The following is a 25,328-nucleotide window of genomic DNA, read 5'->3' on the forward strand; positions in this document are numbered from 1 at the left end:
GAAGTTTCTGACTTTAATGTTAACCTTTAAAGAACAAACTTTTGCCCCATTTACACTAACCCTCTAAAACCAATCCCTGACAAGTTCAGACCAAGCTTAACCTTGCCGAGGCTGCTAGCATGGTTTCTTGCCTCCTAGTGACGATCAACGATACTACTGCTCTCTAGAAGGAATCAGACAAATCAAAATGGCGGCGCTCGTAATATTCAGGAGGTTATGTTTGGTTATAATTGTAATATTTCGTTTGTGGAAAGTCAGGTGAAGAAGGCAGCCTAGGTCGCACCATGCTCTTTTGAATCCATTTTATAAAATGTAGTGTTTAGGTTATTCGATTGTTGTTTACATTTCTTCTTCTTCTGATTTATGGCGGTTAGCAAGCAACTTATTGATGTGCATTACTGCCAACTACTGGAAGCTGACTGAAAGGAGATGACACGGTCTGCTCATGTGCTTTTTGTTATTAGAGAACTGAACCATGCCGAGCCCTACTGTTGAACTAGTACTAGTTTAGTGCGGTTCAGTTGTGTCTGGCACGGTCCAGTTCCATTTACACTCAACAGGTATCTCAGTTACCGTGATCAGACCGCACTTGGCACAGATTCTGAAGGGTAATGTAAATAGGGCTAGGGTTAAAGTAGAGCTGAGTAGCTTTTTCTCTTTGGCTCCCTCTACTGGTTATGTTTGAAAATGCATTATCTTAAAGATCAGAGCTCCAAACCAAAAGCATCAGAGAGAGCCGTTAAGCACCATTACAAGACGTTGATACGAAAGAAGCAAGAAGACAAAACTAAGAAAAATTAATGTCTCAACTGGGGATGATTTGATTACTGAAATAATCGTCTACTAATTAAGTTATCGATTAATTGTCAACTGACTCTAAAAAAACCCCGCCATGAACTAAAAGAGCAGCCCACATAGAGTGGCAAAAAAAATAAACAATTTAGATTTTGGATCAAATAAGTTCTCTGTTAATATGCTCTATCAAGAACTCCTTAAGCAGATTAGTTTTAGCTTCACCTTCCTGTATAAAATCTTCGTTTTTTCCTTTTGCTATCCAATAATGAATCAATGAGAATTGAGAGATCAGTCAATTAACAGAATCATTAGTTGCAGCCCTAGTCTCAGCAGATTGGTATTCTTGTCTTTTACACTCGGCTCTTGCAGCGTTTGGCAACTCGTATGTCTAAGGTAAAGTTTAGTGCTTAGTAACGGGATTTATAAGCTTACATTCTGACATTTATTCAGTTATATATTTCCTATGACATCAGAAATAGATTTTACTATGTTTCCATCCGTTGATCGATAGATCAACAGGGAACAAAAACATCGGATCCCTCCTGTTCTCCTGAGGACTGTTACTATTTAGAATCCGCAGCTGGATTCACAACCAAAGAGCCGGAATAAAGCAGAGAAGGTTTCTGTATGGTTCAGATGAGCCAAGTAATGACCGTGACCTTCCATTGGAGCACACCCACCAAATGACGATTCAGAGCAGTTTCTCAGCAGCCTGAAGGCCGGACAGCAGACCGACCCTGACGGCAGCCCTGACAGCACGTTCTGACTCGCTGCTTCAAGCCTCAGGTTTTCTTAGAAGTCTGATTCTGGACGACCTTCCACAGCTCTGAAGCTTCAAACCTGCTGGTGCCTGTGGTTCATTGAGAAGTGTACACTGGGCAGAACATTTAGGTAATTTTATTCAGGATCTGCATTAGCTGTTGCCATGGCAAACAGCTAGTCTTCCTGGGGTCCAGATGGAAGACTTAATCAGAGACATGGGCTCTGATTTAAGGCTTTATACGTGAGAAGGAGGATTTTAGATTCTAGTCTGGATCTAACAGGAAGCAAATTAAGGTAAACAGACTGGAGAAATATGATCCATCTGAACTCTGGCTGCAGAATTTTGAATCACCTGAAGGCTTTTAACTACAGTTTGTGGACTTTCTTAAAGTAAAGAATTACAATAGTTCAGCCTTAAAGTAAATGCTTGGAATAGTTTTTCAGCATCACTTCTGGATAAGATATTTCTAATTTCGACAATATTCCACAGATGAAAGAAGACAGTTCTAAGAACCTCTTTGGCATCGAGTTTAAATGACAGGCCCTGACAACAAATAACACCAAGATTTTTAATCTATTATCTGAGATCAATTTAATCCCTTAAAAATGAAGTGACTGATTAATCAGATTCTTTTCCAAAGACTATAATTTCTGTTTTGTCTGCATCAGAAGCAGAAAGTTTAGAGTCAACCAGGATCTTAAGTGTTAAAGATATGCCTGTATTCTATGGTTAGTTTCATCTGGATTTATAGACGGATATAGCTGAGTATCATCAGCATAACAGTGGAAATGAATCCCAGTCTGAATATTCTACCAACTGGGAGCATATATATGATAGAGAATTGGCCCAAGCACTGATCCTTGTAGAATTTCACAGGTAACACTGGAGCATGAGGAAGATTTATTATTAACATGTAAAAACTGACATCTGTCAGATAAATATGATTTAAACCAGTCTGGTGCTGTTCCTTTAACTCCTAGAAAATATTTGAGTCTTGAAATCGGATAAAATTACAGCTCAAGTTAAGAACAAAGAGATCTTCCAACCTTAAAGACTGGTCAATTATATAAATAATGCATAAAGATCTAGCAGACAGCATAATCATAGCAGCTGGCCAAAGCGGTCAGTCTTAGCCTGTAGCATAAGACATAGTTCTGGAAAACCTAAGATACTCAGCTCTAAACATTATTAAACATTCTACTTACAGTATTAGAAAAACCTAGATAAATGAAAAAATGCCTCACAAACTACAGAAGCTCCCAATTCACCCACAGCCTAAAGGAGTTCAGAGTCTACTCTAGAGTTTAGGGCGTAGTCTGTGCTGCTCTGTGATGGACTGTCCACCATGGAAGATAAGTGCTAGTATCACTTAATGAAGCAAATAGTGAACAATATACTGTATCATTACTGGAAGTATGCTTACCCTCTTCTAACCTGTATGCATAAAATACAGTATATATCGTTATAATAAAAATATATAATTAAACTTCTATTGTAAAAGATGTTTTTAACCTGAAATTGTTATTGTGTGATCATTGTATGCTGTAACACCAGTATTTATACATTTCTTGCAACTTAACATAGTTTTTAGATCAGTTGCTCCATACCAAAGTGGCCTTTTAATTCAATACATTTTTATTTTACCTTATTTGAGTCATTTCTTAAGTTTCACTTTACTTGGGTAGACATGATGAATTAGGGCTACTCTTAATTGAGTACAATTTTCCGATACTCTACCCACCTCTGCATATGGCATAAACAGTAATAGGATAAATTAACCCCACTTTGGGATTTGTAAAGAAATTGAATGCACCATTGTGTCAATATATTAATAACCTTAACTTGTGATGCTTAGAGTAGAAAAATGTTAATTGTTTTTTTAAACCTTCCTGTCACATTTGACAGACTGAGCTCGTCATCTCACAGCTTGAAGTTCATACAGATATTAAAGTCTTTGCTCTTATAATGGAATATCCTGTGGGCTGGAATATCTCTGTAATATTCTTAGTTTCATTACAATAAAGCATCCCAGTGTTCTGATCTGGGCCCTCTTAAGTATTCTTTGGCTTCTGTGGTTAATTTTGAACAAATTTGTTTTTATTAACCTGTATAAGATCATCCAATTTTCTTCTAAATCTTCTGAAACAGTTATGCAAAACACAAATAATAAACTTCCTAAATCAAAATAATACAGATTTATTTTTAATTGAAAACCCCTGATCTTCTAGACATTTACCTTTGTTTGCTAACATTAAACTGTTGCCTTTACAGATCAATCCTCTGTGAGTTAAATATTTGAAATGTTAATGATATTTGAAGCATAAATGTCTGTGCAAGATTTTACAGCAAATAAATAAAACATTTTTACTAATTTGTTTTGTTCCAAAGTTGTGGGGTGTTCTACATAGATTTTGTCTATGATAGCATAAGGGAGGTTACAGTTGTAATAAGTTGCAATAATAACTGAAGTTTGATGCTTTGTTGAAAACCATCAAACAAAAGAGTTTACTGGAATGATTTAAAAGTATTCTTTTCTTTTTATATAAACCTCAACAAAAAAAAAAAACAATGTTTATGTCTGACTCGTCCTGATGAGCTGTTCAAGGCCTCCCCGGTTTTTTTGTAAACGCCTCTGCACTCCTGTGCTTGTTAATAAGTCTGAGCTGTGCCATGATCTGAACCACATAAAGGAACGTAAGACAAAAACCGGGCTAAAAATACCCTGGTCGCCTCTGAGCGATGCGCTGAAGGTGTCGCCAGATTTACTGGAAATGCAAAACATGAAGTGTGTTCAACGAGATAGTAAAGAGAGCAAGAATTAAAGTTAAATGGGGTGATTCTTAGTTTCACGGCTAAACTGACTTTATATTTTGGGTCTGATGCTTTTGCATGATTTTCTTAAATAAACTGAAAGTTAGAGCTCTTTATTTATCAAATCTACTGAAAGAATTGCAATGTCTTATTTTAATGCACTTACACAGAAAATTGTCAGTTTCAAAGTATTTTTACAAAAATATCTGATGAAAAATTTTCACAACTGAAGGTGAATTGTAGATTTCCTCTTTCTTATTCAAGCATAACCAGTTAAAAATGTGATTTATTGCAAGTATTTTGAGCCTGATTGAGAAGTGTTCCTTTTATGGTAGAACAGCTCAGCGCATAGTGACAACCAGACGTCACCCTGCTGTAGATGTTCTCCTGTTTCTACTGGCCCTCGACCATCTTTGTCTGGCTGGTATGCATCTATGCACGATCCCGTGACACCACCTGTTCTAAATATAAACATCCCAGCAGTGTGCTCCACTACTAAGGTGACATTATGCAATACTTATCAACATGCTACTGGTGAAAGATCTCTTAGCGTATGAGCTGTGGACGTGTCAAAGTCTTTGTGATATTTTGGTTGACCCCGAAGAAGTTATCAAGGATGGTTGGAGGACAGTGAGACGCAGCTCGTCATTTGAGACCAGTGCTGCTGTAGAGCATCAGGATTTTCTCCCAGAGGCAGAAATCTGGAGATAAAGACCTTACAAATTTTCTTAGACCTGAAATTATTCACATAAGACATTTAGTCGAGGATGGGTAATGGAATAAATAAGGTACAGTATCATGAAGAATTAGTTTAAATCACCTAAATCCTTTTTGCATTGTCCTTTCAGCTCTAATTCCTCTTTCTTTTTAGATCTTACCAGACCTTTATCTTGGCAATGTTAAAGGTAAGTCATCATGTGAGTGAAGAAAAGATTCCTTTTTTCATCATTTTTAGGATAACGTAGTAGAACACGTTTCAGTTCCTCATATGGAGAAGCATGTGGTGAATTGCTACACTGAGCTTGGTTTCTATAGAGTAGAGAGGTCACAGTGTGAAGCTGAATGATTGAAGTGCTGCATTTTGGGAAAAAATAAAAAGCTTTTACGGTACTGTTTTTGTCTTTACTGAAGTGTTTCCGCTGTGTTCGAGGTGTGCAGCTGCTGGAGGAACATAAATCTTGACAATTGTGAATATGAAGAGTGTAGGCGTGGGAGGGGATGCCCCACGCTGTGGGGGTGTCCCTGATGTAAGCTGCATTCCAAATGTTTCCACAAAACAAACGCAAGCAAGAGGTTGTTGTTTTCTTACATTATAAATATATATACGGCACACGTTGAACCATAAACACGTAGGCGGTGGTATGAAAACATGGGGAAGAGTTTTTGTAAACGTAACCTGTTCTAAAAAATGCTGCCAAATAGGAAAAATAAAACCTTTCATGTTATCGGGGCCTTTTAAGTCCTTTTCTGTTTGTCACCTAGCAAATTCAAAATAGCTTTGTGTTAGAAAAGAAAAATGCTATGCAAGTGTTGACGCCTCAGGGTTACCTGTCATGCATTATACAAAAAAAGAGGTATAACTCATGTACCAATATTTTACACTAAGTATTAGTATTAACTTTATTTTATAGATTGTGTGCACAAACAAGACATTTTACTTCTGTAACAGTCCTGATGGAATGCAGACATTAGGTCTATATACTAATATAAACAACATATTTGGTTTTTATAATATCCTAATGAAGGAAAAATGTTGGGTTGGTTCTTGAGCAGAAGATGCTCCCCGACCTCACCTGCTGCTACCACTCAGAGAGTTGGTGATCCAATGACAGGTGGGGGCTGGTGAGCAGGGTGAGCTTCTGGTGGATAATAATGCGCGGGTTAATGGTGTTGAAGATGAAGTCCACTAACCTATCATGATGGTGGAGGCAGTTGTCCCACATTGACTGCCCAATGCAGCAGTCCAGCAGGAGGCCTGTAATGTCATTAATAGTCCTCAGCAGCAATTGCTCAAAGGGTTTCATGACCGCAGAGGTCAGACTGTCAGATCTGTTGTAATAACTACATACAGTGATGATATCTATGAAGAGCGAAGTCCTGATTTGTATGTCTGCTATACTTTTTATTTTTACAAAAGTGACATTTCTCCTAGTAACAATAGTCATCAGGTCGCTAATTTATGAATTTTAATTGTAAATCAAACTCTAATCAAGTGGTCTGAATGCCTTCATCTTACTTTTGAAACCAAACTTAAGTCAAACTGTGAAACTATGGTCAAGCTAAAATCTGGGGAACAAATGAAATACCAAATAAACTAAGAAGCAATACACAAACAAACAGCAAAGTATGGCTGTAAATGAACTAAAGTGCTCAGATGGTTGCAGTCCATCACCAAGCAGTCACTTCAAAACTGGATCTCTCACTTGTGTTCTTCGTCTGAGTAAACAGACAAAATGAAAGTCGTATGAAATAAATTAAATCCATCGATAACTTTCTGTAACGGTTTCACTGACTGCTGTAAAAACCATCATATGCTAAAAATTACAGATATGAAACTTATATTAGTTGTATTTTAGATATTTATATTTTGTCACCCTGGGTCAATGAGGATCAACTTCTTAATTTGGCTGCACGTCTGGTATATATAGCAAACTTGACACAACTTAAAACTATTAATGAGGTTGTATTTTACTACCTAGTTCTGCTTATGGAGAATTTTTAAACTTAGGTTAAGGCATTCAGCTATTATTACACATATTGATTACAAATACCCGATATTTTAAAGCCTTTATTTTTGTATACTTTTAATTAATTATGATTTTTTTTTTTTTTTAATACGACTTGAAAATATATTTTAAAAAAAAATTAAATACAGTGATGTTTGCTGAATAAAGTATGTTCATTGGTCGCTATTTTTAAAAGATAACTTTAATCCCACAAAGGAGCCCCATTGAAATGCAATGTATTGGTTATGACCGTGTATATAAATGACATATAAATGTATATAATTGAAAAAATTGAATTCCACCCGGATTCTTTAACTGCAGCTGCTCTGCTACAACCCTTTATAGAGCACTCAGTGAAATACTTTCAAAATCAAAATTTCAAGCCAATAGAGTTATTGGAATCCAGGACAAGACATTACATTTTTAACATTAAAAAATATGGATATTTTGATGGAAAAAAATCATGTCAATATAATAACAGGAAACACCAACTTGCCCGAATATATTAAGAAAGTTAACAAAATTGCTACTATAAGAAATTCATGAAAAACACTCTGAGAGTGAGAAAAACACATTTTTTTTGCTACAACATGACTTTAGAGGCATTAATCGTGATACTGGCACTTACATTTGTTAACTGGGTTTATTTACTTTGTACTTTTACTTTTTTATCATTCAAGGGCTCATCTAATTGCTCAAATAGCCATGTAGCAGTATCTTTAATGAATGGCTCGATATAGATGTTGTGCTTAGGCTAATTTAGCTACATGAAGTACAGTATTTTCAGCTGTCTTTGTCCTTCAGGAAACATTGTGCATGTCCTTGAACACTATTAAGAAGATAAATATATGCCTTGATAAGTTGTGGATAAAAATAGAGATGTGAAAGCCTGTTTATTCTCTGCTGTGCTGAGTTACTCTGCCTTTTACTAAAACAAAGGAATCCTATTATCCTTCCAATAGATGCCATCATCCAAGATCAACGTGTTCAGATGTCACAGTGTTGTATCAAACAAATTTGATAAAGCTCTGAAAAAACAAATGATTAAAAATGTTTAAATGATTTGTTATTGTTTATTAAACCTGTGAGTTTATAAGAACAGAGTATTTATTTAAAATAATGAGCCGATTGGGAGCAAAAAGCACAAGAAAGATCAGGCAGCACATCCTAACAACAATACCCAACAGTGCAATTTACCAATAATAATATTATTAAAATAACAAAAACAACAAACAGAATAAATTTGAACACTTAATATGTTAGCTGAAACGTGTGCAGGTTTCAGAATTAAAGACAATTAATCAAATCAGAGTATTGTAAAAGTTACAGTAGGCCTGAAACCATTCATAACCTACTAGAACTTAATATCTCATTTGTGAAATTATTCTTATTAAATAAATCCAATGAAAACTGCCTCAAATCAGTTTGATAAATTCGTTTCTGTAACTATCTGCCTTAAAAAATAGTTAAAAATAAAAATTTGGAATAGATTCCAAAGATCAGTATTGTCCATGCACACCAATATTAAGTCTATAGGTACCATTAATGTTTAGAATTCTGGTTCAGTTCCTTTACTCTCACTTTTCAAATTTGAATCACTTTCCAGTGCTGATTAATTCAATTCAGTTTATTAATATAGTGCTAATTCACAACACATGTCATCTCTAGAGTCCTTACAGGGACAGTTTAACAAGATCACAAAGTCAGGTTGGTTCAAAGTTTTCTATCTAAGGAAAACCAGCTGCTTGCATGGACTCATTGACTCGACACCAATCCCTCACACCAAGCATGCAACTAAGAGCCTTGTGGAGGTCAGGCTAAAGCTGCTTCAAAGCAATGCAATATTTTTTGCAGTCATTTTCTGTTCAGATGAGTTTGGTTACCAGCCTTCAATGAATATTCTTACATTAAAAACCAAGCCAAAGGTGGCAAGGTCAATTTTATAGTAAGTAGGGTTCTGCAGGCCATGCATTCATGATGGGGTCTGTCAAACTAAAGCCAAAAAAATGTTTGCAGATTAACTGAATATTTGATCTTTTTTATCACCTACACTGTTTATTTTTTTAAACAAAAAACTTTTAGTCTTAAAATCTAACATTTTGTTAGATTTATTTTTTGCTTTTTATGTATTGGAGAGTGTTTAGCCTTTTTGCAATGGCTTTAATATAATTTTCTGTTTCGTGATTACCCTGAACAGTTTACTGTCTATTTCTTTACATATATTTTATCATACATAATCTCTAAAGTTTAAGGTTATTTGAGGTTTGTTGATTATGCTTTGTCAGGGGGCTCAGTGAAGTCTTTTTGGGTGGCATTAGCAGCATCCTGCACACTTGCAAAGCATGAGAAAAAAAGAGTCAAAGCACATCTGTCCATCGTAGAAAAAATTTGGCTTCCTTTTAAAGAACAAAATTTGATTAAAACAATTACTGTTTCTTGCTTTTGGGCCAAGCTGTTGCACTGTTTTAGAAACATTGGTTTTCCGGTTTTTCTTTCAGTTCAAAAGAGGAGCAAAACTTTAAAACCATACAGCCATATTTGCTTGGAAGACATTGAGGGAGGGGGGTGTTGTTGGGCAAAAAAGGCTTTATTTAGGTTGCAGCTTCAATGCTGATATTTGTGTTTGAATGTAGAAAATATTTTACATTTCTTGATTTTTCTTTGTGAACCACAGATGCACGAGACCGGGATCTGCTGGCGCGGCACAACATCACTCACATCCTCTCGATCCATGACACAGCTGCCCCCGTCCTGGAGGTGAGGCCGCTTCAAGCTGGGCTTCTTATATGAGCCTTCATGACTCCATGACCCCAAGCTTGATCCACCTATCGAGCACACAGTGTCCTCAGTTGTTTCCCCTCAGCGTCTCTTATGATCAATACTCATTATGAAAGTGTGAAACTTCTGCGGAGCTGCCATGTCTCTTCAGAGTTATATCTCCCTGCAGCTAGGTATGGATACCTTTATGAATGAAAAAGATGTTCAGCATATACCTAAATAATTCATAAAAATATGCAATCCTAAGGGAAGACCCTTTGATTTTATATGCTTCCTAAAATTCAGAAAATTCTTCATGCAAGATCATTCGTTCGATAGGCTTAAGTTCAGTTCTTATGAAAGTCAGCCATAATGGACAGATGTTCATATTTTCATTTGTGTGACAGTCATATGATCTGAAATTGACCAAGTTTCACTAAAATAAGCATGATCAGTAGGGAGGCTTCAGTATTTTTTGGAATTTCAGTCAGTGTGTGAAAGTCTGCTTCAGCTGATGCAGCTGCTGCTCGATGGTATATTTTCCCCACAAAATGCTTTTAGCTCCGCACATCGATTCCTCCAAAACTATTCAGAATAGAACTGGATAAAAAAAAATACTCTGGGTTTTAGTTGGGGCTTTCAGATGTGGCTGCAAATGCAAGAAAATCCTTTTTTTCTTTAAAACAATTTTGATCAAAGGTTGGAAACTAAGAGAGATATAAGGTATTCCAACATCGGTTGTGCTTGTTAATCTGTCTGTCATCCTCAGTCTTCGCTTTCACAACTTTCATCTTTTCCTTGCTGAAAGCGATCGTGAAAAGTACTTAGAGTTTTCTGTACACTTTCTCCGTCCATGTCAGAATGTTTCATTGAACATTGAAGAGAAACAGCAACTTGTATTACCCAGTATCACTACCCAAACTGGTCAACCACCAAAACTTTTCAAAGGTTTTGGGCCTCAGATCACTTCTTAGCCATATACTCTATACTGTTATTCACTCAAACTTAACTTAATGTCCTATTATAAATTGCATGCCCTTTTTTTTTTCACTAAGTCTATGATTGAGGATGACTCAGGTCTTTTTTAGACAGAGTGGCCAGATGGGACGGTTTATTTGCATACCCAACAGTCAAACTGCTGACTGATTGATTTCTTGGAAGACGACGTGATGGTTCCTGAGAGAGGAAGGTAAAATTTGCAACCACTAAGTCTCAGAGGTCAGATGTGACATATAGAGATTCAGTTGTGATGATCAAACTACCAAAAAAAAATCCAGTTACATTTAAATCTGTTATGCATTTGTTTCTATTACAAATATAGCATTTGATTATGAGCATGCATAATAGTTAGGAATGGATACCTTTTTAAATTCTGGGTTTGAAAGGACACCTGTGAAGAGCATTAAGATTGATTTTGCAAAGGCACAAGATCTCAAGTAACTGCACCCATAGGGTCAGAAATTAAGTAATTAGTGCATAGCCTGTCGATATATTTTTACCAAAGCTTATGAAAAGTGTCTGGAGCACTTCCAGAGTATGCTGTGTCCCTGAGGACTCCGGGGTTTTTGCACGGGTGCAGTCATAGCAGGATGAGGTGGTTTCTGTCCAGTTTAGGTACCGTCAGCTGCCAGGTGCAAAGAACAGTAAAAAAAAAAACACACACATATAGAAATGTCATGATCTACCTCGCTTACAAGGCAAGGACTGCAAGGTTTCAGGGCAGGTCTCATGAAAAAACAGGAAGTGTGTTAAATCCACTACATTTGCATTCAGATGACCTCAGAATACAGAACCCTAAAAAACATATATTTATAAAATCTTTATTTCTTTATTTTCAAACATGGTTTAAGGGAATTTGTGTGAGTTGAGCTGTTTCATCTTCTTGCTTTTTTTCTGTGCAGGACATGACTTATCTCTGTATATCCGCTGCTGACCACTCAAAGCAAAACCTGTGAGTGCTGAAAAAAATAAAAATCAGATTTCGCACATTTGGACATTTTTAATTCTGGATTCATCCTGTTGTGCAACTCAAAGCAAAACAATAACAACTAAAATATATGCATTTGATCTATAAAATTTCTTTTCCCGTTTCTGTTATTTTAAGGATAAGCTGATTGGTTTAATGTTTTTTTTTCAGGATTCAATACTTTAGGGAGAGCATCATTTTTATCCATGAGAGCCGACTGAAAGGACAGGGCTGCCTTGTACACTGGTGAGTGCAGGTTCTCAGACACAAAAACTCTCTTAATAATACTTCAGTATAACTTACTTATTTGGAACTAGAAATGTTTTAGTTGTATAGAATGAATATGACAGAGCAAAATAAAATAATGCATACTTTTTTGATTGAATAGTGTAAATAATTTGTTTTTAACCTCAGTTAATCTAAAGCCCTTATTTAAATTTTGGTACAACTATCATCATCCTGACCACATGACCCCCATGGGGAAACATGGTCGTGGCAGCAGCATGTTATGGGGATTCTATGCATATTTCACACTTACACACTACTTTATGCTTGCCTGTCACATAAAAACTTTAAAAATATCAATTAATGTTAGTGGCTGTGATGTGAGAGAAGGCTTAGAAATGTAAGAACAATGCTACTCTTGTGAAAGTAAAATCTGTTGGGCTCTTTTTGGCATCAAGACCATTATTCTTATTGCCACATTGCCAGACAGGACTCTGTATGAAAAAAAAAAAAAGAAATGTAAGAGTATGGATTCCTTTATGGAGGCACTTTATAGAAAGAGATTATATTTTGACACAAAAGTTAAACATGATGAATCTCTCAGGTCTTTGTTTGGTTGGTACTCATTTTTTTTTTTACCTAACCTTTTGTTCCATTGATTAGAATGACATTCTTTTTAAAAGAAAAATGCAGCTGATGTTTGAAGGCTTTAAAATACTTGTGGATTACCTGGAAAACAGCCTAATTATAGAACAGTTGACTGCTTGTAAGGGACAAATCTAAAAACTTTGAGAGCTCAGAAGGAGTCAGCTCTATTCCCTTGTTGAAATAGGGATTTACCTCAGAATAACTGAAAACTCTCAGGTTTTATTCGTTCAGGTCTCATTTTCAGCCACACCAAAAAGGTCCAGACTATAAGGCTTTTTAGTTAAGAACTTTCATAGAAATTGTCCTCACCTTTCATCTTCTCTTATATCAATCAGAACACAGCAGTAATTTAACCACAGCTTCAGGAGTGGGTTTCACTTCATTTGTACACTAAAGCAGAGAATCTGAACAGGAGATGAATTACTAACTCGGGGTCTGTGCTTGCCAGCGTGGCAGGAGTGTCCCGCAGTGTCACTCTGGTGGTCGCTTACATCATGACGGTAACGGGACGAGGCTGGGTGGAGTCCCTGGCAGCCATCAGGGCGGCCCGGCCATGTGCAGGTCCCAACCTGGGCTTTCTGAGGCAACTGGAGGAGTTTGAAAACACAGAACTGGCAGAGGTTAGTCATCACATTTATGTACATTTAAGTACAGTTACAGTATATGGACACTGATTTTTAAACAATACCTTTTAGGGGTTAAAAGAGTATTTAAAGGGGTTCCCATGCAGTGCTTGGATTCTGATGCTATTCATATAGGTGCAGTCTCTTTTTTTTTTTTTACTAAAAAAGGATCCAAGGGGCTTAAAACACTGCATGGATGTTATACCCAAAGTATTTCTTCTCTGTTTATATATTTATACATAAATTATATTTATATTGATACATAATATATTTATATCTATGCTCTGAACTTCCATATAAATGCACCATTTGTTTTATTCTCCCACACTCTATATTTGATCACTGCTGCACTTTATGGAATGGAAATGTTCATTTACTGTTTGTATACACTCTGTGTATACAAAATGACAATAAAAAGTTGTCAAAGACTAAGTTGTCTAAGTCTTCTCTATTTCAGAAACAGATCCGCAGAGGTTGTCACACACCGAGAAAATTTTCTAAAATAGAGAAAATGTCTCTTGAGCTGCAGTTGTGTGGATGAGAATGTTTTGTTGATGGTGAGGTAAATTGGTCAGGCTGGTTTAATGAAATAGAAAACCAGCTGCAACTTAATTAACTACTCATTACAACCAAGATATGTGGAATACTAACTCTGAACACACAAAACAATCAACATTGAAACAAAAGGGCCGCCTGCAGCAAAAGATCACCTTGAGAGCTGTTGCTTCTTAGCTCAGAAAAAGAAGCTGATAGTGCAGACAGAAAAACAGGACAGTCAGAGATCCGAAAAATTTTGCCTGCTTGGTTTAAGGAAGGTGATTTCATTAAAGTATATTTAATACATTTATCTTAATATTTCAGTATGTTGAAATATTTAACAACCTGATTATACAATAAACAATTACTGAAGTGCAAGAGTCAATGTGAGGGCTTCAAACCTCAGAGGACCCCTGTCAAGCATGGTAGTGGTAGTATTATGCTGTAGGGATGTTTTGTGGTTCAAGTAGTCTTATATTCCTTTATTAATTATTTGCGTTCTTTTAAAGACAACATTAAATTCAGTCAGGTTTTATAAAGCTTTCCTGCCAGCGGTTAGCCAAATTGTTCCTTTTGGACATAAGTAGCTGCTAACACTCGGCCTTTAAGCTTTTAAGTTGGAACTGCATTAAAATCATTGACACTCGAGTGGTTAATGCAGAAAAATGTCTGAAAGGGTCCTATGCAATGTAAACGTTATGCTTATAATTCTGTGAAACATCCACATTGGAAAAGGTGCAGTGTGTCTTATTCTTTAATGAGACATCTTCCTCATGAATACTTAGATCTCCGTCTTCTACTCACCTTGTTCCTTCTGCCTGCCTCAGCACCAGAGGACTGGGAAATTCCTTCCTTCTGTCCACAACACTGAGAGTCCATCTTAGTTCAAGTCCAAAATCAGTCCTGTCTGTTAAAAATTACTTTCTCACCATCATGGCCTATTGTCTGGAACGTTTATGTTTTAATTGTGTTGTTTTATTTTTTAAATCTTGGTGATTTTCTTGTTTTTTTTTTCCTGTTTTCCTAATTGCACAGTGGCCTGTGTGCTCTGAGAGAATAAAATGTATTATACAGATGCTGCTGCTTAGGACACCATGTTTTTTCCTCTAAAAAAAGCATTAAAGGGGTCATAAAATGCAAAATTGTGTTTACATTGTCATAGATGAATAACGATAGTTCAGTGGGTGAAATTGACGTACAGAGAAGTTCAAACCCCATCGACACCTTTCTCTGGAAATCTAACAATTCTAAACTTTATCCATAAAACGGGGGAATCCAAACGAAGCACCGTCAAATCAACGTCAATTTGATGATGTTGCCTTATTTGATTCTGGCCTGTACTTTTGTCACACCCTGAAATTGACATACATTCACATACAGACTATGAAGACATTTTTACAGTCATCCCAAGGATCTGAAGATTCAACAGGCATGGATTATTTTTTTCTATCAGAAGATCCCTGCAAATTTTGATGCTTAAGTGTTCATGTGCTCCAAGCATTTTACTGAAGACAGCTTTCAAAATATTGGACGGTTCAAAGCAGGATTTGCTAAACTTCTTTTACTGAAACGAGGGGCTTTTCCGAGCTTAAGTCCATCACAACCGTAAGCTGTAAGTAATATTTTGTTGCTAAGCTGTTGATAGCAATGCTAGCATATCTATGGTGACCAGATTTGGTTCACTGACTGGACCGGACCGTGCATTCGAACCGAGCCAGCCGGGGATGGAGTGACCGAACCCGACCCGGTGACGGTTTGCTTCCCCCCATCTGCCTTACCGTGCAGGCAGGGGGGGCCTGGGGAGTGCCTGGTGTGTTTCGCCTACATGCAGGACTGTAGTCGACCAAAATCCAGGACAATTTTTAAATTCAACCCAGTCATTTTTTTTTTAGGTATGAAAAGTAGGACATGTCCAGGCAAAAGATGACATCTGGTCATCCTACCATAGCAACAATTGGATGTTTCAATAAGTGAGTGCTTGTTGCTATGATGCGTCTTTGCTGAATGATGAATCAGCACACAGCTCATCTAAATATTCATGAGCATACCGTAAAAGGAAGAAAACCTGTCGTTTCATTCTGGGGCTTATAACAAGGCTTGAATTAGTCATTTCAGCCCAACCAATGTTACACACCCTATTCAGAGACCTCAAGGACAAACAGCAATTACCCTATATAATCATTCTATGGCCCCTTTAAGAAAATAATGATGCAATGCAATAGTAAAACTGGTCTGGGTGTCTTTTAGAAGTATGTTGTTGTTGAAAACCAAACTCTAGATGTATACATTTTGTATCTATCATAACAATGTTTGATGAAGACTCTGAAATATTTTGTATTTTTGTTAAGTAAAAAGACTAAACCTGTATGCTTCCATTTTCCCACATCTCTAGACTGTTTGTGATTGGATGAACAGGGGTGTGTAAGCAGAGAATGGTAGATTTAACATTTGTATAGTTGATCTGTCAGCTGTTCTATTACAGCTAAAACAACACAAACCATTCAGCTGTAAAACCACATGTTTACAGTTTGATAATCGAATGATCATGTGACTTCAGCTGATGCTTTTCCAAAGTCAAGAAGAAAGATAACTCCTGAATTGATTAGGTCTGCTTCCCAAAGATCAGATTGAAGGAAGAAGGGTGACTTTTTAGAGTATTTCATAATACCAATTAAAACCTTTTTCCCCCTCCTTTCAGTATCGAGCCTGGTGGATGGAACAGTATGGGAAGAACTCCTTTAATGATGAAGAGGAAGTTCAGAATCTTTTAAATAAAAAATCTAGCAGCAGTCTGGGGAGCAGCAGCAGCTCTGCTTCTGCCAACATCCCCCAAGCTCTGGGAACAGGTCACACCTGAAGAGAGACTCTCTGCCCTCATCTTCCTGGTCCTGAGGACTGATCTAAGGACTGCTGGCATTGCATCAGCAGGAACATTTATCCAGGATTTCTCGCGTGAGGACGAATGGTTGAATCTGGTGTGTGTACAATAGCCGGGGGATTTCATACCCCTGTTGTCATGTCATGTCTTGGCCTCCAACTGTCAAAACAACATGCAAGGGCAGCCAAGCGTGTCCCTAAAGAAGTATGTACATGAAGTCCTGAGTGTGAGCACACATTTAGCAGCATACACTCCCCCCATCAGTTATGTTATGCTGTGTCTTGGACTTAAATTATGAGTATTAGTTTCTATGCAGAGTAGAAACTAAGAAACTTTGTATTTCCCAGCACAAATATCACAGTTTTTTTTTCTTACCTAAAATACTATCAATATTCTTTGAACTGATCTGAATGGTCAAAAGTTCAGTAACTGCAGGCTCCACCTAAAAAAAACAAAATAATTAATTCTTTGTTGTGTAGATAAAGTGCGATTGATGTTAACTTTCATCCAGGAGGTGAAAATAGTTCAGAACTTTTAAGTTAAAAACTGCTGAGGGAGCTATGATTTCATTTCGATCAGCTTTGTTCATATTTGACATTTTAGAAGTTACCTGCTTTTGAAACATCAGAATTTAAGATGCATTAAACGTTTTTTGTTTTTTGTTTTTATTACCAGTACCTTGTACTATGTACTCATAATTCTTAGACAAAACTAACCCCTACATTTCAGGGTTATTTTACTGGGACGTTATATTATATACATGATTGTGAAGCAGAAGGGAAAATAATGGAATTTTATTATCTTTTTCTAAAAGCAGCACATTTTGTTGTGGGTAGATGCTCAGGTCTTCTGATATATTCTCACCCAGCTTTGAACATGGGGAGATTATTTTCAATTCTTCTCTACAAATGGACAGGTAGTATCTGGAGATGGGCTCTGAACATCAAATTTTCAGATTCTAAATCAGATTTTTTTTCCCTCTATACTTTGACTGGTGTTAGGATAATTATTATTGAAGATGTGTGAGTTTATCACACCTTGGTATGGGCTATTCTAACACTTTATAACTTTCCATTGAAGCTCTTATTGCCAGTTTGGAGCAGGCATGTGCAGTTGGCCTTCAAAGGCCACTATCCTGCAGGTTTTTACATGTTTTTCTCTTTCAGCATACCTGATCAAGATTATTTTAGTTTAGTAAAAGCCTGTTAATCAGCAATTAATGAAAAAAATGCTTTGCTGAAGTTAGAAAACATCTAAAACCTGCAGGGCCTAATAGGACCCCTACAGAAACCCTAAATTCCAATTAACTCCAACCTTTTTATCCATCCCTGCTGAGGAAAGGATTCCCATAACATTATTTTCCGGCCTTGTATCATCATAAGGATGATCTTTTCAGGGGAATATATAGTGTTAATTTTTCTTCATATAACATTTCACATGTAGATTTTGAGTTTAATTTTTGTTCTCATCCGATCATATTGTTTAATCCGAACCATGACTAATAGTTTTCATTTTAAACAATTCTCCTACTTGAGTTCTTGATATCTCCAGCCGGGCCACCTGGCTGCTTTTCTGATTAATAGTCTTCTTACCCATCCTGTTGTTCCTTCCATACTGTTTCTATTTCCAAATGATGAATCAAATCGTATCAGGAGATGTTCACTGCTTAGGATATTGTTTTATAATCTAACCCTGCATTAAAATTTCTTCTCAACATTCTCCCCCAACTTTACTGTCTGCCTTTTTGTAAAGTGAATTCAAAATATTAGTAGAAGTAGCCGAATAAGTTGGATTTTTGTAGACAAATAAGTATTCAGATTTTTCTGGAATAGTTTATACATAATGTAATGTTGTATATTAAAATATGAAAACATTTCATTTTTAAAGGTGTTCTGTTTTTATTAAACAACAGTAAAGCATAGACAAGGTAAAAAAAAAAAGGCTATTCCTTTTTTTTGTTTTTTGCTGAAATCAAGCTCATTAATGGTAGCCGTAGCCTCTGAATGAGCTTTTAAAATGTTTGTAACAATAATTACAAAGAAGATAAGATTATATAAATATTAATATGATTTATAAAGCAGTTTGTAGGAATAAAAGGTAGAAACTATGTAAGTTAAGTAAAATTTGCTGAAAAATGCAAATTAGAATTAAGAAAAAAGTAAACAGGAAAATAAATGCAGAAAAAAAATCTAAATGTTATTAAAGAATACAACAAAAACATATTTATAGTTCATATAATAATAAAATAATAATTTATTTACTTCAAAATTTTATGGACACTTTCTCTATTTTCAGTACAGTTAAACCAAATACTGTTGGCCTATATTAGTTATCTCATGTTATTGATGAGCTTTTTTCAAAAACTTAAATATGTCATAAGATTATTTAATGTTAATATGATTTATAAAGCAGATTACAGTAAAAAAGCAGAAACTATGTAAGTGAAGTAAAATTTCCTTATGAAAAAATGCAAATCAGAATTAAGAAACAAGTAAGCAGGAAAATAAATGTAGAAAAAACCCCAAAAATGTTATTAAAGAATACAATAAAAACATATTTAGTTCATATAATAATAAAATAATAAACTATTTACTTCAGAATTTTATGGACACTTTCTCTATTTTCAGTACAGTTAAAGCAAATACTGTTGGCCTATATTGGTTTTCTCATGTTATTGATGACCTTATTTAAAACCTTAAATATGTCACAGAGCTTTTATTTTCCCACAGGTATATTTCAAACCATAAACCAGGTATTTTATCGGTTGATTCTTCCAGCGGGAAATGATTTTTCTGCGCATCATTTCTCCCGTAGGATCACTCCGCAGCTCAATTTTTTTTGTAAATCTTTATCATTTCAAAGAACTGTTTTGGTCTCCAGTCCTCTGACTTTCCACCGTGCGGCTGTGTGACTCTGCAGGCTGACGCCGGCAGGGTTTCCCCTGCTGTCTGTCTTACTGGAGATGCGCCGCCGCGCGCGGCGCTGATAAGCTTCGCAGGAGGCGCAACTCCGGCAGGTGCGTCCTCCTCCTTCTCCTCAGCATCCTCCTCCTGTCTCCGCCCCTCCTTCTTCTCATCGTTCTGCGGGGATTTAAGCGGGCCCGCCGGAATGGTGAGGGCTTTCAGACACTGACAGATTTCAAAACTTCACGGGTTTCGAGTTTCGCAGGTAAGAAGAGCCTCGAATCGGATCCAAGAGCTGAACTAGTCCGCGTGGGAGTCCACGTTTATAGCGATCTTTTTTTTTCTTTTTTCACTTTTACAACTTTTGATTGCGTGCTTTCACAGCCTACACATTCTATCACATTAAGTAGAGGATCTATAAGCGGAGTTTTGTTTTTGTTATTTGCGCAGAGATGAACTCTGAAGTGGATTACGGAGGCTCCGGCAGCAGCGGCAACGGGAAGCTGCGCCAGTGGCTGATCGAGCAGGTGGACTGCGGGAAGTATCCCGGCCTGGTGTGGGAGAACGATGAAAAGAGCATCTTTAGGATACCATGGAAACACGCCGGGAAACAGGATTATAACCGGGATGAGGATGCCGCGCTTTTCAAGGTACTGAACATTTAGGCCGCAGACCTGCTGTTTAATAAAATGCTTATAAATAGGCCTAAAGAATACATTCTAGTTTAATTTGCGGTGTAATTATAAATGCAGGGTGATTTTCTGCTGATCTGCAGAGTTTATGTAAATTTGTTCATCCAGAGAGCATGCATTCTGTAAACAGGAAAAAAAGTTAAACTAATTTCATCTTATAAGAGAAAAAAAGCTAAATGGATCAAATCTATAATCAGCTTTTTTGTTCTCAATTTGGCACATTTTATAGTTGTCTTTTACATTTAATTTATTTCCAACCTGATTATAAAAGGCTGCAGTTCGTTAAAAAGAAGATAAAATCTGAATTAAATCAAATTCCAGCCTGCATTCTTTCCCTTAAACCAAGTAGAAACTTAAACTGACTAAGTGAGTCTTTTATGGTCATTATTTAATCTTCTCCCTGCTTCTTGTCTGCAGGCATGGGCGCTTTTTAAGGGCAAGTTTCGGGAGGGGATCGACAAGCCAGACCCTCCGACCTGGAAGACACGCCTGCGCTGCGCTCTCAACAAGAGCAACGACTTTGAGGAGCTGGTGGAGAGAAGCCAGCTGGACATCTCTGACCCATACAAAGTGTACCGCATCATCCCTGAGGGCGCCAAGAAAAGTCAGTGATCCTAATGCCGTGATGCATGAGTTTGATCTGGAAATGTGCTCCATGTTAAACCCTTTCCTCTTTGCGCACAGGGCCCAGGCAGGAGGACAGTCCTCTGAGCCCAGTGAGCTATCCGATGCATCATCCCTACCCCACTGTACCAGCTCAGGTAATTAACATGCACATGAAAATGAGCAGGGCGGGGACTTGGAGGGACAGCAGACATGCTGCTGAATGAACCATAGGATATTGTGCATGCATGAATGAACAGATAAATAACAGCTTTATGATGTGTTGAATGATGCTGAACAAGCATTTGAAAACAATGTGCTGCAGCAGGGAAGACAGTCCTTAAAAAAAGTACAAAAAATAGAACTAAACTTTAAAAAAATATCATTGTGTATAGTATGATTATTTAAAAAAAAAAATAAGCTGGATAAATGTGTTTGTCTACAGATGCCACAGTTCATGCCAAGCCCTGAATGCAGCTGGAGAGATTACTGCCCGGAGCAGCCGTCCCTGCCTGAGCTGTCCTTCAACCAGTGCCCCTGTCCCCCACGCAGCCTGCAGTGGCAGACCCCATCCATGGAGAACGGTAAGTCACTCTGCTCTGTAACAGCTGCATGGGCCCAGTCTGTTCTACATCCACTTTTTGGCATGTTAAGCTCGACTCTGTTCCTCTTTCTGTGCAGGATACCAGCTCAGAGCTTCCATTTACTCCTACAGTCCCGCAGACAGTCAGCCATCTCCCTTCCCGCTGGACGCAAGCATCAGATCAGCAGAGGCGCTCTCAGGTGCATGAAATACACTTTCACTTCACCTTTTCACCTCTCACGCCAGGCGTGGGCCAGAGGCCAGATCTGATTCCAACAATTGCCTATGACTGTGCTGCAGAAAAAATGCATTCACTGCATCCGTTAAATTCAATTAAAATCTTCAATTATTAGTTGGTTGTTTTTTTTTCTAAATAGGTAATGCATAAAACTTATCTTAACACAAATCTGTTCAAGATCATTGTATAAAACATTTTCTGATGCAAGTATGGAAATGGGGTGTCTAAGATCTAAAGTATGACACCAATCTTGCAACACAGATCCTGTTTCCTAAAAAGCAGAATGTGTTTCTTTGAGGTTGCCTTTAACCTGGATACATTTTTCGAAAATGTTTTCAACAATCTGATTTTGTCGATGACAAACACATCAAAATGTTTGTTTACCTTCTATTTTCCCTTTGTGAACAGATTTCCGCCTCCATGTGTTGGTCTATGTACAAGACACACTGGTGAGGGAGGTGACCACCTCCAGTCCAGAGGGGTGCCACATCACCCCGGGTGCCCCAGAGAAGCCTTACCTGTCGCCGGGTGGACCTGACGTTGTGCCGCTACCTGTGGACGCCCTCTCTGCCCAGAGGAGAGCGGATGAGTGTCCCCCCAGCCCACCGTCCGGCCTGGAAAGGGGGGTCTTGCTGTGGATGGGTGCAGATGGACTCTACGCCCGCAGGTTTTGTCAGAGTAGGGTTTACTGGCAGGGAGGCCCTTCGCCGTACGGAGACAAGCCCAACAAACTGGACAAAGATGTCACCTGCAAACTTCTACACACACAGGACTACCTTACAGGTAACAATTCAAAATAAAAGTAAAAATCCTTTATAGATAGATTTTCTCCCCTAAAGATTAAAAGCGTCAAAGACACTTGTTTTCAAATATATATTTTGAAGCAAAATTGTGTTAAAAAAACTGAACTTTTAAAGTTTTCCCTACTCATTTCCTCTTTTAAGAGAACAAAAGAGGCTAACATAACTAAACTGATGTGGTTATAATCAGAAACCATTTAAAAACACCAAATCAAAGAACAGTTTTGATTGTGACATTTCAATAAGTACTAAAGTTCCAGCTCATTTACTGGAAAAGGCCCATTTACAGTGTCTTAGAAAAGCTGTGGTGACCTTCTTAAAGAAGCATTTCATGATAAGCTGTCAGTCACATGACTCTCTGCAGCACCACATCATCCCCACCCACATGCACTGTGACATCCCCAGCTGTGACTGACAGCTAATTGTATTTGCATACTTAATGTGACCAGGACTTTCCATTCGATTCACCCCAAAATGTCATGCCACTTCAAGAGAAATTCTGCTGAAATCATTTGCCTGCTTAGATCTACTTTAGATACCAAAGCTAATAATGAGGTGAATTCGTCTTGTTTCCCACCAACCAGAGATCCAGAGTTTCGGGCTCCATGGACGGCCGCCCAGTCGCTTTCAGGTCCTGCTGAGTTTTGGCGACGAGTGTTTGGATCCTCAGAGACAAAGGCGTACCCTCACAGTCCAGGTGATTGCTTAGCCCCATTTTTAGTGAACCTAACCATGCATTTGACTTACTGGTCAAAATCAAAGCTTTAATTTGAAAGGTTTCAAAAAATAACGCTGGACATTTAACTTTAGCTTCAAAACTGAAAAATAGGATTTGAAAGTCTGCAGGAACTTCTTCATTGCCAAGATGCAAGCTTTGGTTTCAAACTAAATTTAGATTCGGAATAGTTACTGAGAATCATCATCAGCCTTTTTCCAGCCTTTTTACCTTTCACATCTTGAATTTCTGAAACAATATAAAGTGAAAGCTGATGAATTAATTTAGGACATAATGATCAGAAACTACACACCCAAACAATCTCAAATACTCTCAGAGGCTTTGATTTAAAGAGGCTAAGGTGGTAAAATGTATTATAAATCAACACAAACACATAGTTTCTCTATGTATTTTGGATCATTTTCACACATTGTTTAGAAATAATGGCAAAAACTAATAAGAATACAGAAGTTGTTGGCCAGCATGTTGCAATAACATTAACCTTTAGCCTTCTATGATTGATATTAGACAAATACCAAATTGACCCATTTTGATTTCATGACTGCTTGTTAAACATCCCTGTTTCATTTTATATATAATTTGTGCATAAAAGAGTTGAAAGTAAGGGGAGGGTAGAAAAAACTGAATGTAGTCCAAAATGTTTTATAGCCTTAGAAGCAATAGTCTGATAAATGCACCAAGTCATCTAAAGCTTTTATCCTGTCAAAGCTCTGAGTTTCAAACATTAATCTTTAGCTTCACTGATTAAAACTCAAAATCACTGCAGAAAGAGCAAAATGTTGATATTGACCTTTTCTTTCTGCCCTGTGCATTTCAGGTGGAACCGTTATTCGCCAGGCAGCTCCTGTACTACGCCCAGCAGACGGGCGGCCATTACTACCGCGGCTACGAGCATCCTGCAGTAACAGAGCATCTAAACGCCACTGAGGACTATCCAAGAGCTATCACGCATCATCACAGTAGCAGCCTCCAAGAGTGAACCATGAGTGCCTTGAGTGACTGTTAAAAAAACCTTAACGAAGCAACAAAAGCATTTAAAAAAAAGAAGAAAAAAAAGAAACATGGCCGCAAAACTCGGGGACCAATGGTCAAACATGGACGGCAATGTACATAAACTGATTATTTTGCAGCTGTCGACCCTGTTATCAATTCTGTGTATCTACATGTGACAGAATATGTCATAGCGTGATAAAATGATGGATAACTTTTATTTTAAACACACATTGTTTTCTTAGGGAACTGAAACTGACAGCGACAGTGATTGTACAAAAAGAATTCTGTGCTAAATGTGCAAAATGCACCTTTAATTTCCCTTTAAGGAGATTAAATTATAAACTCCATCCTCGTATCATAAGATGTGAGTAGGACATGGTTAGCTTAGCCTTTGATAGCATAGCCTTAAAGCCAAACCAAAGTTGCTAGCGTGACTCCATGCTATTCTTGCAAAATCCACCAAAGACAAAACGTTTATACTTGTCAGAACCAAAATTTTAAAAGGAAATGTTTGTACGTAATTAACATCATTAAACATGCATTCTGTCTACACATCTCAATATGAGCTAGGATAACAAGCTGTACATTTTTTTTATTTTATTTAAAAACCTCTTGTAAATAGTATTTTTTTGTAGAAATATATATATTTTTGCTAGTGGACACTATTACTATTGTTTATATGAGAAACTCAGGGAGCTGAATGTAGATAAGCTTTTTAACTTGTATTTTCATTTATAAATTGAAAACTATAAAGTTTTACATTTGAATGAACCTTGGGTTAATCTGAATATCATTAACCCCAGTTTGTAAAAAAACAAAAACAATAATAAAACAACAATAAACTGTGATAAACAGGCTCTTTTTCATAATTGTGAGCTCTCTGGATAAAGTCAGTACTATCTGTGCGTGGTTTGAGCAGGAAGTGTGGTTCACATGCAGGATGACGCTGGTTAATCAAACGCCGGGTTATCGCAAACAGCGCGATGACATCAAGAAGGGCGTCAAGAGAGGAAGAGGTTGGCCACGCTTTCCGACTAGATCTGGGTAAAAA

At 37.3% G+C, this 25,328-nt stretch overlaps 2 protein-coding genes across 3 annotated transcripts; both read left to right on the forward strand.

Moving 5' to 3' along the window:
• The first annotated feature begins 4,829 nt into the window (after positions 1–4,829).
• Positions 4,830–18,456, forward strand: LOC119787751 (dual specificity protein phosphatase 22-B-like). 2 transcript variants are annotated; one of them, XM_038291785.1, is made up of 7 exons: positions 4,830–5,157; positions 5,241–5,286; positions 9,770–9,852; positions 11,754–11,803; positions 11,990–12,064; positions 13,140–13,311; positions 16,550–18,456. In XM_038291785.1, exons 1-7 carry the CDS (start codon positions 5,137–5,139, stop codon positions 16,706–16,708), a joined length of 606 nt encoding a protein of 201 aa, XP_038147713.1. In that variant the 5' UTR covers positions 4,830–5,136; the 3' UTR covers positions 16,709–18,456. The 2 variants fall into 2 exon arrangements, with proteins under 2 accessions (XP_038147713.1, XP_038147714.1); XM_038291786.1 differs by having other exon boundaries at positions 4,836–5,157; positions 5,241–5,274.
• A 1,374-nt stretch (positions 18,457–19,830) lies between these two features.
• On the forward strand, positions 19,831–25,114 carry LOC119787750 (interferon regulatory factor 4-like). The gene is made up of 9 exons (XM_038291784.1): positions 19,831–19,897; positions 20,083–20,282; positions 20,742–20,928; positions 21,009–21,085; positions 21,373–21,511; positions 21,609–21,710; positions 22,157–22,531; positions 23,133–23,245; positions 24,102–25,114. The coding sequence occupies exons 2-9, from the start codon at positions 20,085–20,087 to the stop codon at positions 24,261–24,263; spliced, it is 1,353 nt and encodes a 450-aa protein (XP_038147712.1). The 5' UTR covers positions 19,831–19,897; positions 20,083–20,084; the 3' UTR covers positions 24,264–25,114.
• Positions 25,115–25,328: the final 214 nt, after the last annotated feature.

The sequence above is a fragment of the Cyprinodon tularosa genome, unplaced genomic scaffold (assembly GCF_016077235.1).
Source record: "Cyprinodon tularosa strain WSP-4 unplaced genomic scaffold, ASM1607723v1 ctg30, whole genome shotgun sequence".
Taxonomy (NCBI): domain Eukaryota; kingdom Metazoa; phylum Chordata; class Actinopteri; order Cyprinodontiformes; family Cyprinodontidae; genus Cyprinodon; species Cyprinodon tularosa.

Coding starts and splice junctions, on each gene's coding strand:
- LOC119787750 (XM_038291784.1), top strand. CDS start 20,085: ATGAACTCTGAAGTGGATTACGGAGGCTCCGGCAGCAGCGGCAACGGG. Junction 20,283..20,741: donor AGGATGCCGCGCTTTTCAAG/GTACTGAACATT, acceptor TCTTGTCTGCAG/GCATGGGCGCTTTTTAAGGG. Junction 21,086..21,372: donor ACCCCACTGTACCAGCTCAG/GTAATTAACATG, acceptor GTTTGTCTACAG/ATGCCACAGTTCATGCCAAG.
- LOC119787751 (XM_038291785.1), top strand. CDS start 5,137: ATGGGTAATGGAATAAATAAG. Junction 5,158..5,240: donor TGGGTAATGGAATAAATAAG/GTACAGTATCAT, acceptor CTTTCTTTTTAG/ATCTTACCAGACCTTTATCT. Junction 13,312..16,549: donor AAAACACAGAACTGGCAGAG/GTTAGTCATCAC, acceptor CCCTCCTTTCAG/TATCGAGCCTGGTGGATGGA.